At 41.5% G+C, this 16,841-nt stretch overlaps 1 protein-coding gene across 6 annotated transcripts in view; it reads left to right on the forward strand.

Annotated features, from left to right (window-relative positions):
• Positions 1–16,841, forward strand: part of PARN (poly(A)-specific ribonuclease) — a 148,587-nt gene that overhangs the window by 1,831 nt on the left and 129,915 nt on the right. For 3 of the 6 annotated variants that reach the window (XM_010961111.2, XM_074346313.1, XM_010961113.3), the window contains exons 1-8: positions 1,313–1,470; positions 1,905–1,982; positions 4,632–4,711; positions 5,196–5,263; positions 5,348–5,429; positions 9,753–9,813; positions 15,828–15,993; positions 16,700–16,765. In XM_010961111.2, the coding sequence (XP_010959413.1) occupies positions 1,452–1,470; positions 1,905–1,982; positions 4,632–4,711; positions 5,196–5,263; positions 5,348–5,429; positions 9,753–9,813; positions 15,828–15,993; positions 16,700–16,765 (620 nt within the window). In that variant the 5' untranslated portion in view covers positions 1,313–1,451. Of the gene's footprint in view, positions 1–971; positions 1,066–1,312; positions 1,471–1,904; positions 1,983–4,631; positions 4,712–5,195; positions 5,264–5,347; positions 5,430–9,752; positions 9,814–15,827; positions 15,994–16,699; positions 16,766–16,841 lie in introns of those variants that run through there. The other 3 variants (XM_010961112.3, XM_045521250.2, XM_045521249.2) reach the window with 3 other exon arrangements.

The following is a 16,841-nucleotide window of genomic DNA, read 5'->3' on the forward strand; positions in this document are numbered from 1 at the left end:
TCCAAGGGTTTATTTGGGGGCTCTCTACTGTTTCATTAGTCTCTATATTTTTCTGCATCCAGTACCACACTGTTTTTGATTATTGTAGCTTTGTAGTAAGTTTTGGTATTTATTGAATTTACTTAAAATTTAAATTTAAGTGGCCATATGTGGCTAGTGCTTTCCCTTTAGGACTTTTAAACTTGAAAGCAGAAGGCAGAGAGATATTTCAAGCTTGAGGTTTGACTACTTGTCTTATTGGTTTTTCACCTTCCCATTCCATCTGAACTCTTGAATTTGTAATCACTTTCTGCTGCTCACACTAGGAATAGTGGGCATAAGTAATTATATGTAAATTTACTTTGAATGAAGAGAGGGAAATGCACTAGTGGCACCTAGCAGGGGGAAAACATGGCCAGACTCATACTTGTTCTTTAGGGTACTTAATATTTTCTTTTGGGGGGAAGTGGTTATCTTCTTTTCAAAAAGCACAAGTGGTTTCTATTCAGTATTTCTCTCAAACCTAAGGTGTGAATGGGGGAAAGGTGACAGCAAGTCAGAACTCTAATAATATTCTATATTTATCTATACAGTGCTTTACAGTTCACATACGTTGTCACCACTGATCCTCAACCATATTCAGTGTATGAGGAAATTGAGATTTAGGTAGGTTGAGTAGTTCCAGACCTAATGAGTGGCAGAGCTGCCTTTGAGAGCAGGTCTTCTAACCAGCTTCATAGTAAGCTTTTGTGAAAGACGAGGCTGAATTTATTCGCTCAACCCATGTTTATTGAGCATCTACACATGTCAGCATTGTTACAGGCTCTGGGAATCAACAGCAAACCTCAAATCAACATAAAACTCCATTAGGCATGACCTCATCTGTTTTACTCGCTGTAGTACTCAGTGGCTAGTGCCCTAGATAAAAATCTCAGCTTTGCTTTCCCCAGTACCTCTCTAACTAACCCTCTTTCCCATTATTCTTATTTCAGCACCCTGCTTTTTCTCTGCATGGCGATCTTTCCAACTAGCAAGTTTGATTCCAGCCTGACTTTTCATTCTTCCCTCAAGTTAAGCTCCAGTGGGGTAAGGACCTTGTCTTTTTCATTCGTCACTATATCCTCACTCCTTTCAGCGTGCCTGGCACATAAGGGGAACTCAGGAAATATTTATGCATCGACTGGAAGTCAGGACACACATTTTTTCTGAAGCTGAATGACCCAAGTCGGGTCCTCCCAAGTTAGACCACGCCTCCAGGGGACTTCGTAGCCACGCTCCTCCGGTGTCCCGGGAACCCTTCTTGGCCCCGCCCCCTCCATGACGCAGCGCACGTGACGCGCGCCGGCGCGCGCTGTTTCCGGAAGTCGTCCCCGCGGTCTCCGCCGCTTCTGCTTCTGCTGGTGCCGCGGAACTCCGCGAGTGGAACGGCCGAGGCGGGCCTGGCGGGGCCGGGTGTCTGGCCACACTGCAGAATGGAGATAATCAGGAGCAGTGCGTGTCCACCGTGCACTTCCCCGCGTCCCTGCGGTCTCCCTCACCCGGTCAACTAGGCCCGGACCACGGCGGGTTTTCTTGTCGGGGCCTGGGGCAGAGGCAGCCCCTCAGGGGTTTGCTCCCGTTTTGCGCCTCTTGGGGCCTTGTTCCTCTCTGGCGCGTGCAACCCTGGGCGCCTTGTCGTTTCCTAACCCGGGCACCCCCCCTCCCCGGGCCTTGTCGCTCTCAGGCTCGTGCACCCTTGGTGCTTCTTTCCCTCCGGCCCTTGCGCCCCTCGGGGACTTGACTCCCTCTGGCCCTGTACCCCTCGGGGACTTACCCTCCCGCCCAAAGCCTTAGGAGCTTTTCGGCCCTCTTTCCCTCTTCCCCTAAGAGCCCGTGGGCAGGAAGCCGGGCCACCGCTTCTGAGCCTCTTCTCGGTTTCTCCGCAGATTTTAAGAGTAATCTTCATAAAGTGTACCAAGCCATAGAGGAGGCCGACTTCTTCGCCATCGATGGGGAGTTTTCAGGTATCCCTTGCTTGCAAGCTGGAGGCTGGCACCTTGCTGTGCATTGCCAAGCCTGCTCCTGCCCACCCCACCTCCCCCTAATCTCGCCTTCTGGCCCGTGCACCCTGCTTTCGCCTTGAGCAAGTTGCATAAGTCTCAACATTTCTTCTTAAACGTTTCAAAAGCACTGAATAGGTGCGGTGGGGTTTGTGATTGGGTTTGTGATTGCAACTCTGAGGGCTGCAGATAAAGTTTATGGTTTTGGTGCTGCTTAAAGAACAATTGGACAGGTGCGTGGGACAGAGCTTGAGTGTTAGGATCAGGCTTTTTTGTGTAGTGAAATGCACATAAAATTGATCATTTTAACCATTTTTAAGTAGTTTACAGTTCAGTAGCATTAAGTACATTCACACTGTTGCGTATCCACCTCCAGAACGTTTTCATCTTTGGGAACTGAAACACTCTACCCATTGAAGAATAATTCCCAGTTCCTCCCTCCCCTCTGCCTCTGGATTTGATTTTGTCTCTATGAATTTGATTGCTCTAGGCATTTCCTATAAGTGGAATCATACAGTATTTGTCCTTTGTTTACCGTGTTTAGGGTCAGGCTTTTGCAGATGAATGAGGATATTCCTCTAGGTGTTAGTGGAAGTGTTCATTGCCTCCCATTGCAGGGCTGTGCTTAATATTTTATCCACAGTTACAATTGCAAAGTTTTTTTTTCTCTTTTGGATCAAAGACTAATTTTTAAATTGTTGAAGTCAGTATGAACAGTTGGTTCCTTTTGGTATAGATGTCCAATGTTTAAAAAACTTAAGCTCTTTCTAAAGGAATCCATACTGGAGGTAATCTTTGGCTTTAATTAAACATGCAGTTTCTAGTTGGAATCAATTCCCTGAAAAGCTAAGCGTTTTCACCACAAATAATTGTCGATTGACCTTAAATACACCTTTGTTGTATAGATGTTGTGCCAGACTGTTGGCTGAGACTGGTACTCTCACAATAAGACACATCAGGATTTGTTGATGTCTTATTAGCATTAATCTTTTGAAAGCGGCAAAGCTTATTGAATCATAGAAATTGTTTTCTTAAATCATGACTGTGTTTTGAAACCTATTTTTATTGAATTATAATTATACCTAATTATAATATTACATTAGTTTCAGGTGTACAGCATAATGATTTGATATTTTTATACATTATGGAAATCACCACGATGAGTCTAGTTACCGTCTGTCACGGTACAAAGTTATTACAATATTATTGGCTATATTCCCTATGCTGTGCCTTACATCCCTGTAACTTATTTATTCTGTAAGTGAAAGTTTGTATTTCCTAAACCCCTTCACCTATTTGGCTCTTCCCATCTGGCAGCCATCAGTTTAATCTCTGTATCTATAAGTCTGTTTCTGTTTTGTTTTGTTTTTTAGATTACACCAGTAAGTGAAATCGAATGGTATTTGCTCTTCTCTGTCTGACTTGTTTCACTTAACATAATACCCTCTAGGTCCATCCATGTTGTAGCCAGTGGTAAGATTTTACCCTTTTTATGGCTTGAGTAATACTTCACTTTCTGTCTGTCTGTCTGTCCATCTATCTATCGTCTTCTATTCATCTGTCCTTGGACACTTAGGCTGCTTCCATATCTTGGCTGTTATAAATAATGCTGCAGTGACATTGGGATGCACATATCTTTTCAAGTTAGAATTACTGGAGAAAAATTAATTTTTTCTTCTGATAAATACCCAGGAGTGGAATTGCTGGATCGTATGCTAGATTTATTTTTACTAATTTGAGTAACCTCCATTCTTTTTTTTCCATAGTGGCTGGACCAGTTGACATTCCTACTGATAGTGCACAAGGGTTTCCTTTTCTCCACATCCTTGCCAAGACTTGTTATTTCTTGTCTTTTTGATAATAACCATTCTGACAGTTGTGAGATGGTATCTCAAGATCGCTTGGGCTATTTGGAGTCTTTTGTGGTTCCATACAAATTTTAGGATTATTTGTTCTAGTTCTGTGCAGAATGCCATGGGTATTTTGGTAGGGATTGCATTGAATCTGTAGATTGCTTTGAGTAACATGGACATTTTAACAATATTAATTCTTACAACTCACAAGGACAGTCTCTCTTTCCATTTATTTGTGTTGTCTTCAGTGTTTTCTCATCAGTGTCCTATAGTTCTCGTAGTGTAGGTCTTTCACCTTCTTGGTTAAATTTATTCCTCAGTATTTTATTCTTTTTGATGCAGTTGTAAGTGGGATTGTTTTCTTAATTTCACTTCCTAGTAGTCATTGTTAGCGTATAGAAATACAACAGATTTCTGTATTTTTATTTTGCATCCTGCAACTTTACTGAATTTATTTACTAGTTCTAAGTTTTTTGGTGGAGCCTCTCCTCTATAGGGTTTTCTATATTTGAAGCCTATTTTAGACACTGAAACTGCCCATTCTCAAACTGAAACGTTTACTCTCTATAAATTCATTATTACAGAGTTTAGGTTGGTGGCTAGTGAAATTAATGCTCATTTTGAAAAAGTGGAGGAGGGGGCATTTCCAATTAATCTTAATTCATAAGAATATGAAATTATAGAGCCATTGAATACTTGATTGGCATTTTTACAGTAGCATTTATTAACAAGTTAAAAACTTTTATTTCTTAAAATCTAGGAATCAGCGATGGCCCTTCAGTCACTGCATTAACAAATGGTTTTGACACTCCAGAAGAAAGGTACCAGAAGCTTAAAAAGGTATGTGGATGTGCTAGAAAATCTTTTTTTCTCCCATGTTGGTCCTCCATGTGTTGAATTATACAGGAATAAAATCATTAAACTTTGATCATTAACTTCTCAACTCTAGCTGTGAAATGATATTAATTTAGTGTTATTTAAAACAACAGCAAAAATAATTGTTTGCTGGAAAACATTTCGGGGAAAGTTTAATATTTTCAGTGTTAATTTGATTTATGGGAAATATGATGTGGTTATTTTAATCATTGGGAAATAGGCTTAACATGTTACTCTGGATGATGGATGGGTGCTTAGTTGGTAAAAATATTAAGAAATGTTTACAAATTAATAATGCTTCTGATATATAATCTGTAATCTCTTCTAATTGGAGATATTCTGCCAAAGTCAAGTTGAGTAATCTGAAAGCCCACTTGATTGAGAATACTATTGTTCACATTGACTATCCAGCACTTGTTTTGACAGATATTTTATTTCCCTTTTCCAGCATTCCATGGACTTTTTGCTGTTTCAGTTTGGCCTTTGCACTTTTAAGTATGACTGCACAGATTCAAAGTAGGTTGTTTTAACAAGTGGTGGGAATTCTTTTGTCATGGCATAATGTAACCCCTAAGTCTCATTTTATCTTGTTTTCCCCAGGTATATAACAAAGTCATTTAACTTCTATGTTTTCCCGAAACCCTTCAAAAGATCCTCACCAGATGTCAAATTTGTTTGTCAGGTTAGTAGCATAATTGAGTTTTTTTCTGTTACGATTTGCTGATGAGGCAGTGTGGAAATGTGGAATCAGAATTCTCTTTAAAATTTAAGTCTACCACTAACTTTGCACTTTGGGCACATCATTTCACCTCTCTGACCTTCAGTTTTAGGGTTGTAAATTGATGACACTGCCGTCTCCCCCCTTTACTTGAAAATCAGTTAAGGAGTGAGTGGGAGGAGGCAGGCAGATGGAAATGAGAACATGAGCTTTATTTTTAGTAAAGCTGAATTTGAGAACACGGCTTTGTAATGTGGCTCTTTGGGAATTTTTAATGTCTTTCCCTTGAATTGAACCTGCAGATCGGGACTTGCAGGTGTCTTCCCATCCCATTATCATTGCACCCACCTCCAAGGGGAGAGCTTTGTTTTCTGCAAGAGCAGAGTATGTGTGTATCCTCTTTGAAAAGAGAGAACCCAGAAGGGGCTAAACTGAATACGCTCAATTTCTTTTCCCAAACTCACCAGTCAGGAAAGAGAGGGTAGAAAAAGACCACTGTTTCCTCCTGAGGTGGGGAGGGCTGACTTAAGAGCCAGGGTAAGGATACAGGGATGTTGCCCCTTAGTGCACTCTCTCTAGAGTTGTAGCTGATCTGGTAGATGCTCAGTGAATATCGGTTTCCCCTTTGTACCATCTTAATAATCTGTTGTAATGTATAAGGAGAATGTGAATAAATGGTATGGTGTTTAGATATGTGATAAAAGCTGAGTGTTCATCTTTTCTCCCTTATAATGTTGTGCCCCAACTTCTCTCCCTGTAGCATCATTGGTTCCTCTGAGTCTTCCCATCTTTCCCTTTTCCTGCAGGTTAAGTAGCAGTGCAGTTAAAACCTGGAGGGTAGGCTTCTGAGTGACTGAATCATGTCAAATTCTTCCTGTAATAAGGCAGGATATTAACTAATGAAATTGAGTATTAATTGCATGCCTGGGGCTGAAGAGAAGGTAATTTTGGTTTTGCAACTTAACTTTTTCTTACATTAGCAAATAAGCCATAGTTGATACTTCCTTTACCTTGTGATCAGTTAACAGCTATTTACCAGTCACTTTAGTGTAGGTTACTTATTTAAACAGTATTTGTAGATTTTTACTAAGAAAAGTAGGCTCACTTTGGAAATTTATGTGGATATAGTTTTCCAGCAGTACCAGAAGACAGTTACTTAAAAGAGGGTTCCATGACCTTAGCCAGAGGTTAATCAAACAAATGCAGACAGTGGCAACGAGACACTTTAGGGGTGGTACTTTGTTCTAAAAGACCGACACAAACACAGTTATTCTAGGAAATGAATCGGAAACAGATCAAACTAACCCTGCCTATTGTACAAAGCCATTCTGTGGCTATACCTGGAATACTTCATGCAGTTATCATTGCCAGCCACTCCTTAAAGAAAGAAAGACATCAAAGGGCAGAGACTAATGTCTAAAATGCACAATGGGATAAAAATGCTGCGATTCTCTAATCTGGAAAAAAGCAAAAGCAGGGAAGAAGTTTAGACCTAGCAGGTAAACTTGTGAATTCTGTGGAGAGGTAAATGATGATATCTTTGAATGTTTTTCTTCCATCCTCTGTCTAAGGTGGGTTTTGTTTTGTTTGAAATTCTATGACTGTACCAGAGTTTCATCTTACAAGCAGCTTCTAGAGTCAGCAAGTAGGGTGAACATTGGGTCTAGTCAAAAATCACTCTTGAAAAACTTCTGTTACCATTAAAGCAGGGAGGATTTGGCGGGCGAAACAACCTAGTACGCTCCTTGAAAAATAAGCATCTGTCCACACAGTGAGATTCTTGCACCAGGTAGGGTGTCGAGGAACGGGCTGCCCGAGAGCCACACACATGCCCAGGGCACGTGCCCATCCAGTGGATGGCAGGCAGAATGGCATGGCATCTGCATTGTTTTCCCCTCTTTTCCTTTTCTTCCTTTGTCCAGCTGAACACCTATAGTTGAAGTCACGGAAGAACATGCACACATGGTTATGAAAAATCACGACACTGCTGTTGTCTATAGAGTAAAAAATGAGTTTCTTTTTTTAATCCCCTTTCCCTCCCTGTTTCATTTCTTTTATACACATACGTACATATACCTGTGTGTTTACGTGTATGTAAATAATTTTAGCTTTTTTTCTTTAATATGCGTAGAATTCGGGTACTCATATTTTATATAATTTACATTTTTCACTCAACACAATGCCGTCCGATTTTATGTTATGGAGAAGTGTAATTGGTTTAATTGGAATTTAGAAGCTTTCCCATGGTTCCCTATTTTTAACAATGCCATAGTCAACATCTGTGTGGAGTATGTCTTTGTGTATATGTAGGAATTTTTTATAGGATAGATTTCTTAGAAGCAGAATTGCTGATTCGTATTTCTTAGGCATTGACAGTTTTGATAGCTGCCTCAAATTGTCCTCCCCAGTAGCTGTGCTCATCTCTTGAATCCTGAAAATGGTACATTTAGGACAAACCAAAGACAGTGGCTGGTTGGTTCAAAGGATTTTTTTCTTTATTATGGTAAAAAATACATAACCTAAAATTTGCCATTTTAAGTGGCTAGAGTTCAGTGGCATTTAGCACATGTTTGGTGCAATCTAAAGGGTATTGTTTGAGTGGAAAACACATAGCTTCAAGAAGGGAATAGACGAATCTCTGACTCTGGATATTTAAAAAAAAAGGAAGTTAGGATGCTTTGGAGTCTAGTGACAGCAGGGACAAAAATGCCTTTCCATAATCCATTTTTTGGTGTCTCTGTCAGTGATGGAATATCAGGTGGGCACAATTGTAAGAATACTCAGGCACGGTAGGTAGAAAGGAGGCATGTGGCCCAAGTCAGAAGACACTGGGTCTTGATTCAGAACACAATAAAAAGGGAAGATGTAGGGGGGATGGTTGCTTATTTTAGACGGCAGAAAACCTGGACAGGATGGAAAATGGTATGCCTGTACCCACATTTGTGTGTGTGTATTTGTGTGGTAAGATTGCCTTTTATATCTCATAGTTTAAAAACAATTTGCGTCAGCTAATGAAGATACATACAGTATATAAAAGTATATGCAGTATGTAAAAGGTAAATACCTTTTAACGTAAGATTAAAAAATTAAGTGAATGAAAAATTGGAAGAAAAGACATATGGGGATCTGCTTACTATGGTATGATTAGAACACAGAATTTATGCCAAAGAAAGTCTGACCTGTTTGTCTGTGAGCTTCCTACCAGCCAAGAAAACAGGGAAACCCGCAGTCATTTCTGAGGCCCACAGGACCGGAACAAACCAGGATTAGGAGACGTTCAGTTTCCTTAGACTAGAGACCTCAGAACATTTCCCCTTCTGTTACCAAAAAGAAGTCATTAATGGAGAAAACCTTGTCTTTGCCCACATCTCTAAAGTGAATACTGTGCTGAGATTAATGGAGCTGGTACAGCATCCCTCAGTCTAGAGTGATGATGTAACGTCAAAGTACAGGTCAGGAAGGCTAGTTTCTATGAGGGGCTGCACGAAAATGATCCAAGCATGCTGCCCTCTGATGTTCTGACTGAAAACAAGAATAAAATTAGAGAAGCTACAGTGATGTTTCCCAGTCTTCTGTCAGTTTGAGTAAGAGCTTTGTGGAATTTTGCCATTCTTGGGTAGTAGTATTTACTTAATTTTTTATTAACGTTACTTACGTATTTTGACTTACCTTTTAGCTTTGAGATATGTGTATAGTAAGTCTTGTTACTGGGAATTTTTCTCTTTTTTTATTTTTTTTTAGATGAAGGTACTAGGGATTGAACCCAGGACCTCGTGCTTGCTACGCATGTGATCTACCACTGAGCTATAGCCTCACCCTCCCTTGTATATTTTGATTTTGAATGTAAAGAACATCCAATTAAGTTTTTGGGTTTTCAGAATCTAATTTGAAGTGGATATTGATACTTTATAATCTGCGCACGTGGGCTACCTTAAAGTTGAACCTGGGGTGAGATAAAATAAATACATTTATAGTCTCCTAGTTGGTATAGCAATCAGGAGTTTCCTGCCTATTGACGGAATACATGTTCAGCAAGTGAAATTTTTTTAAATGTTGTGAAACAAAGGATACTTGTTTTATAAGCTATAAAGGAGGAGAACCCAGATGGTTTGGTAAATTAAGGGGTTATTTGGCAGCCATGGAGTAGAATGCCTTGTCCTCTGACCTTTGGGTGCTGCTTCCTTGCCTGGTTGCCTTTCTTTACTCGCCTGAGTTCCTTCTCTGCTTCTGTTCACATACCTGCCACGGACATCACCAAAATGTGTGTTCTCTTTACTCTTGTTTCAGAGCTCAAGTATTGACTTCCTAGCAAGCCAAGGGTTTGACTTCAATAAAGTTTTTCGCAACGGTAAGATTATGTGTGGCTTCTCTTCAGAACTTGTAAATCTGGATTTGGTTGAGAATTGTCTTTTTGTGCCTGATGCCTGAGGCAGAATTTCAGATTTCCAGTCCATGATGTGTAGCCATAGAGTTAAAAAAAAAAAAAAAAACACTCTTCTGTTGTGCCCCTTTTTGAAAGCCTAGTCAACCAAGAACTGAACAGGAGAGTAGCTGCTACTTCATTTAGCCCTAATGAGGCCTCTCCAACTCCTGGTTCCACCGAGTGGATCTTGTTCTACCACTGCTGTGACGTGCTCGCCACTAGTGGGGAATGCTTCCCTGTTTTCTTTCAGTGAGACAAGTGGTTAGTGTGTCACGTTTCAAAGTAGCCATATTCCAGTAATGTGGAGATGGTCTTTGGAGAAAAAAGCTTTCGGGGTGGGGGCTGCGTCCCATTCCATACCCCTGTGCAGAGCTCGATTCTTCTTCTGTATCAGGGAGGTGACTGTTAAATGTTCGATGAATATGGGACTTCAGCACACACGAGAGTGGTTTTCCTTCCTCCATTCATTTTATTTATTTATTTATTTATTTATTTATTTATTTAAACATTTAATTTAATTTTTTTTACCTGTTTTGTTTTGGGGGTGGGTAATTAGATTTATTTATTTATTTTAACAGAGGTACTGGGTACTGAACCCAGGACTTCATGCATGCTAAGCATGCACGCTACGACTCAGCTATACCCTCTCCCTCCTTTATTTTTTATTAGTGGATGTATCAGGGATTGAACCCATGACCTTGTGCATGCTAAGCACTGAGCAATATCTATGCCACCTCCTCCATTCATTTACTTCCCTAAGTGTTTGGGAAAGCCTCTGGTTTTCCCAGCAATATTAAGTTCCTGCTGCTCTAAGGTCAATAGCTACTTTTAACTTAGTTATTGTCATAAATTGTATTCTTTTTCATGGTGAATATATTATTGAATGAAGTAAGGAAGGAGATTTTTCTCAGCAAAGGTACTAGAACATAGACCTCAAATAAATTCTCTCCCCCTCAGTGTGATCTCTTTGCGAGGCCTTTAGGATCCATGTCATGTTTTTTAATTGCTTTTGTGGTGGTGCACCTTAATTTCAGTTGATGATTTTGATTTTTAGAAATATTAAGACAATTTTGGAATCCAAACTGCTTAACCTGGTTTGTGAACCAGCTTGGTAACACAATTTGGGTGTAATAAAACGATTTATTTCCTTTGGCTCTTACTTGTCTCTGAACGCCATTATCAAATACAAGTTACAAATGTAGTTAGCGGACTAAGTACAGAATTCTTTTGAAGGAACTGCTTTAACCAGACTCATACGGATGTGTAATTTCCAGCCTGATGCTTTTATAAACAAAAGGAGAGAAACGGCCAAGTTGGAGGGTGCCTCATTCTCATTGTTTTACAGTCCAGCTTTGGGATATTTTAGTCACAGCTGCGTTGGGACTCCTAGGTCATCCATTATTACCAGGGCTCTTATCCCTGTGCAACTGTTACTCCCTAAATCTGACCTAGACCTTCAAGTCTTTTCACTCAGGGTCTGCAGATGCCAGACCCTTCTCTCCTGGCAGTCTTCTCAGAAGTGCCTTTGACATCCTTGTCTGACGTGGAAGCAGGTGACTCCTCTGGTTACCGTCCCCCTGCAGCGCTCCCAGACACAGGTGATTTCACCTCTGTCTCTTTCTGCATCTGCAGCCAGGCCACAGCAGGCATCCTGGTTTCCCTGTGCCACTTTCAGACCACTTGAATTCCCCCTTCCCAGGAGCCGCAGTTCTTCCCCGGGCTGTGTCACCAGCTCTGTCACCCCTCTGCCTGCTGCCTTCCTGGGCAGGGCATTCACCAGCAGCCTGGCTTTGGCTCGTTGTCTTTCGCCTGGCTTTGGCTCGTCTTTCCACTACTGCCTCTCTCCTCCTTCTGGGTGACTTCAGCATCCACCGGATGCTCTGTCTTGTCTGTGTCTGGGCCATGTGGTCAGCAGTCCTTACTTCCACCTCCCCTTAGCCCTCTGCTCCCTTGGTAGCATCATGGGTCTTCTCACCGGTAACTGCGCCACCTCTATCATTTCCTTTGCGAGCACCACGTCTTGTCCTTCTTGTTCACTTACTCTGGTTCATCATTTCAGCCATCAGTTGGCCCCCATTGCTTTTTCACTCTCGGTTACCTCCCCCTCCCCTGTCTTGACTTCTCTTCTTACCTGCCTGGTCCATCACTATCCTTTCTTCCTGCCCTTGCTCCTCCCTCCTTCCATTGCGCTAGTCTAAGTCCCAGCCCTGGTTGTATCTGATCATCCATCTTCTCTAGTTCTGAGCATATGAATATTGCTGGAAAACATGATGTATACCTGAGTCAATTTGTCACTTTAAATTTATGACCACAAGCTTCAAGTAAATATTTAGTTATGCCCCCAAATCCTTCTTTTCTGATTTAGAAACTCCCTTTTCAACTCTCTACGATGTCTGTGTTTTTACCATCTCTCTCCCCACTTCCCACTCAGCTGATGACCAGGCCTCTCAATGAAAATAGAAGCCACCAGAGAAGAGTCACTTCATTTTCTTACCACGTGATCCACAGGTCTGCCCCAAGCCTGGCCCCGGCCTTTTTACTTCTCTCCTTTACAGTGAAGAGGAGTCCCTGCACCTGTCAGAGGCTAGTCCCTGTCTCCTTGTCAAATACCGGCTTGTTTTGTTTGCTCTTCTCTCTCCTGGGTATTTTCCCTTCTCTGCTGGTCATTTCCACCAACCTTTGTAAACATGCTTTGAGTCCAGGCTTTTTAGTCGAACCTATGGGCTGACTTTTCTTCCTGCCATAGGTAGAATACGGGAGTCTGTGAGCTTGGGGAGGGTGATGTGGAATTCTCAGCTATATTTCCCTAACCTTGAACTGAATTTGCTTATTTCTTCTGTTAGGAATGTAGGCAACAACCCGGCAGTATTATCAGTAGCTGGGAGTTTGTCATCAGTGAAACCCCAGGCTATCTTGAAATGGCGTTTAGTTGTAGATGTCTTGAGTATTGTTTACTTTCATCAGTGCTTTGAAATTGTCGTTGGCATTTCACCTGCCATTCGGTCTTGTTATTTAACGTGTTGACCAGGAAGCTGACATCCTGTATTACTACATCACAGATTTAAAAATGAACATTTTGGGAACGATTTTAATATAATTACCTTCCTTTATAATCTTGCATATTTTATCTCATGCGCTTGAGAACAGTATTCTGAAGAAGGGTCTGTAGATTTCACCCAACCGCCAAAGGAACTGGTGGCGTGTGACAGTTTAGCACACCTGCAGGAATACCTGTGGCATGAAATAACTCCAACCAAAGCAAAACCAAACCTCCTCACTTGATTCCATGTCCCCGTTCTCCTTCTGGCTTGTGATGCTCCCACTCGGAGCAAAGCATCTGGAGTAAGGTGTGTGCTCTCGCCATTCCTGCCACTTCCCCTCCAGTTTTTCCTTCTCCCTCCCCAGCCGGCCTTCCCTCTGCACCCCTCCACAAATGTCGCTGGTTGGCATGCCGCCTGTGCCTGCCGTGACCTCAGACTTGTGGATCCTTCTTTGTCCTCATTGCGCCCCACCTTTTGGCAAATTTGACCCAGTTGGTTACTCCCTCCTTCCCCAGACGCTCTCCTCTGGCTCCCAGAACACATGGTCCTCCTGGTTTTCCTCCGGCCTCTCTCTCTGGACTCCTCAGCATCTGGATTGGCTCTTTCTGGTCTCACCAGCTTCTGAATATTATTTTTCTTAGTGGGTCTTATATATTCCATGGTTTTATTTATTTTTTATTATTAAATTTTTATTTTGAAATAACTTCAGACTTACATAAATAACGACAAAATACCATAGAGGATTCCTGATTCCTTCCCTCTGATTCCCCAGATGTTAGCACTATACTCTGTTTTGTCATCCTTTCTCTCATTATGTACGTATATATATAATTTTTTTTCCTGAACCATTTTATAGTAAGTTACAAACATGATATTCCTTTATTCCTAACTACTTCAGAGTGAATTTCCTAAAAACAAGAGCATTCTCTTACATAGCCACAGTCCAGTCATCCAGATTAGGAAACTGATGTTGCTATGGTACTGTTACCTCATTTACAAACCTTATAAAAGTTTTGCCACTTGTAGTGAAAGAAAAAAAGTAATCCCCCACTCCCCATCCAGACACAGTCTAGGAACACACATTGCGTTTAGCTGTCATGTCTCTTTGCTCTTTTAAAATCCAGAGCAGTTTCTCAGTCTGTCTTTGATGTTAGTACCTTGACATTTTTGCATAGTGGAGGCTAGTTATTTTGTGGAATGCCCCTGAGTTTGGGCTTTTTTGATGTTTCCTCGGACAAGTCCAAATGCGTCTGTTCATTTCAGGCAGGCAAACTGCCGACGTGAGTGTGTGTGCTGCTCAGGGCATCGTGTCAGGAGGCACAAGACGTTGATTGGCCCCATTACTGATGACGTTAACTTTTTTTTTAATTGTGGAAAAATACACATATGATTTATCATCTGAGCCATTTCTAAGTGCCCAATTCAATGGCATTGAGTACACTAATATTGTGCAGCTACTGGTGGTGTTCACGTTGGTCACTTTTTCACCAATTAGTCTTAGCATCCATTGATGATTCTTGCTTGAAACAAATAGTATTGCTGACAAATGGTGATTTTCTAATTTTATTTTTCATTCTACAAGGTTTGTTAAGTGTTCCATGGCTTTTAATGCCTCCCACATCCTATTGGTACCTCAGTTTATATCTCAACACCTTTCTTCTGAGCTTTGGGCTTATATCTGCAACTCTTCCTTTATATATATATTTCAGGGATTTAAAAGATCCAGGAGGTAGCTCTTGATTTTCATCCCTTGGGCCCCAAATCTGTTCTTTGCCTAATTTACCCCGCTTCAGTAAGTGGCCCTCCTGTTTTCCCAGTTACTTAAATCTATTAGATGTCGTTTTCGATTTTCCCTTTCCCTGTCTCCCTCACCTCCAGTGTGTCAGCAAGTTGTAGTGTCCTACCTCTGGAATCATTGTCCCATCTCTGTAGATGAAGCCGCGGTCACACACTGCAACCCGCTGCCTGTTTTGCAAGTAGAGCTTTATCGGGACACAGCCACGGGCATTCATTTACCCATCGTGCGCGGCTCTTTTCATGTTGCAGAGATCGGAGTTGAGTAGTTGCAACAGAGATTTCCCCTATGACCCACAGGCCTGAAACATTTACTGTTTGTCCCTTTAGGAAAAAGTGTGCTGACCTCTGATCTAAGCAGTAATCCCTTGCCTGGACAAGTGCGGTGGATACTTCCTTCTCGCTGACCTCCCTACTTCAATCTCACAGGAGTCAAAATGATCTTTTAAAATGATCTTTGAAAAACGTGGAACAGATAATGTGATGATCTTGCTTAGAACCTTCTAATGGCATTCCACTGCTCTTAGAATAAAATGAATTCTTCCCGTGTCCTGTATGGGCTTGTGTGATCTTGGCCCATCCTCTCTGGCCTGATGTTACGCCGTCCTCCTACTCACAGAGTTCTGGTCACAGCAGCTTCCTTGCTGTTTTTGGAACAATCCAAGCCATTTCCATCCTCTGGGCATTTATGCTTGTTCCGTGCATGAAACATTCTCACCACCCCCCCCACCTCGATGTCTGATTCCTTCTTTCCCTTCAGGCCCTACCTCCTGGTGGCCTTCTCTGGTCATCCTGTCTAAGGTTGCTCCCTTCACTGCAGAGCAGGACGCCTCTCACTGGGAGCCCCCTTGTTCCTGGTCCAGTGCCTGTCACAGTGTAACTGCCAAACCAAAATGCGCTGAAAGGACAGTGAGAGAATGAGTGAATGGAGTGAACGAACAGACAAGGACATTTCAAAATCATTTGCTTTTTCCATTGATTTTTTTGAGCTGTAGTTAAATATAAGTCTTTCCTGAGTCTTTCAGACTCTTCGGTTTGTTTAAAAATTTTTTTCTGTTAAACAGTTAACTCCTGCTAATGCACTTTTTAAAAAATTATGTTCAGGAATTCCATACTTAAACCAGGAAGAAGAAAGACAGTTACGAGAGCAGTACGACGAGAAACGTTCACAGTCCAATGGGGCAGGCGCTCTGTCATATGTTTCTCCAAACACGTCCAAGTGTCCCGTGTCGATTCCTGAGGATCAGAAGAAGTTTATTGACCAAGTGGTGTAAGTTCCTAAGCTGAAACCAAATGCACATTGTGTCGTGTGTGTTGGGACAGGACTGACATCTGGATCTCAGGTGTAGCTGGTGCCACTTACATGAGGTGCACACACAGGTGTCATGTTGTGAGTGGCAGGATTTAACTGTGGCGGATCTGAGTCTGTCTAACAACTGGAGATGTAAATCAGGTTCTGTGTACTGTACTTAGACTTCCCGTGTGTCACCAGGCAAGAGGCTATCTTGGCAAGTGGGCAGACCTCCTGTGTGGACTAAAGCCCTAACAGCCCCTGTCTACTTTCCCTGAAGGCAGGGGAATGACACAGGCCCATGCAGATGTTTGCAGCATATCTATTTTTTTTCTCTTGCGGGGAAGCTTCTGACAAGCAAATGTGCCATTAGAGGATTGCCTGGTATTGCTCAGTTTCATTATCAGTATAACTGCTTTACTAGAAAAGTAAAAAAGTAAATCACTTGTACTGATGAATCCTTGAGAAATTGTCACTAATTTGTTAACAACAACAACAAAAAGAGTATGCCAAAATATTTTTTCTTTTAAGTCTTACTGAGCTAAAAAGTTATAATGAGATTTAGTAAAATTACACTGGCATTTGTTCTTATATTTAGATTACTTCTGAGTATAATTATTCTGTTGGTTGATGACTTCATTCCTTAATGGTATTGATGGTCTTGTTTCCACTCTTAATTCCTCAGAGAGAAAATAGAAGATTTGTTACAAAGTGAAGAAAACAAGAACTTGGATTTAGAGCCATGTACTGGGTTAGTTGCCCTGAATGTTTTCACAGCTTCTTTTTTTGGAAAGGTAGATGATTTCTGGCATGTGCCCCATTAGTCT

Source organism: Camelus bactrianus, chromosome 18 (assembly GCF_048773025.1).
Source record: "Camelus bactrianus isolate YW-2024 breed Bactrian camel chromosome 18, ASM4877302v1, whole genome shotgun sequence".
Classification (NCBI taxonomy): domain Eukaryota; kingdom Metazoa; phylum Chordata; class Mammalia; order Artiodactyla; family Camelidae; genus Camelus; species Camelus bactrianus.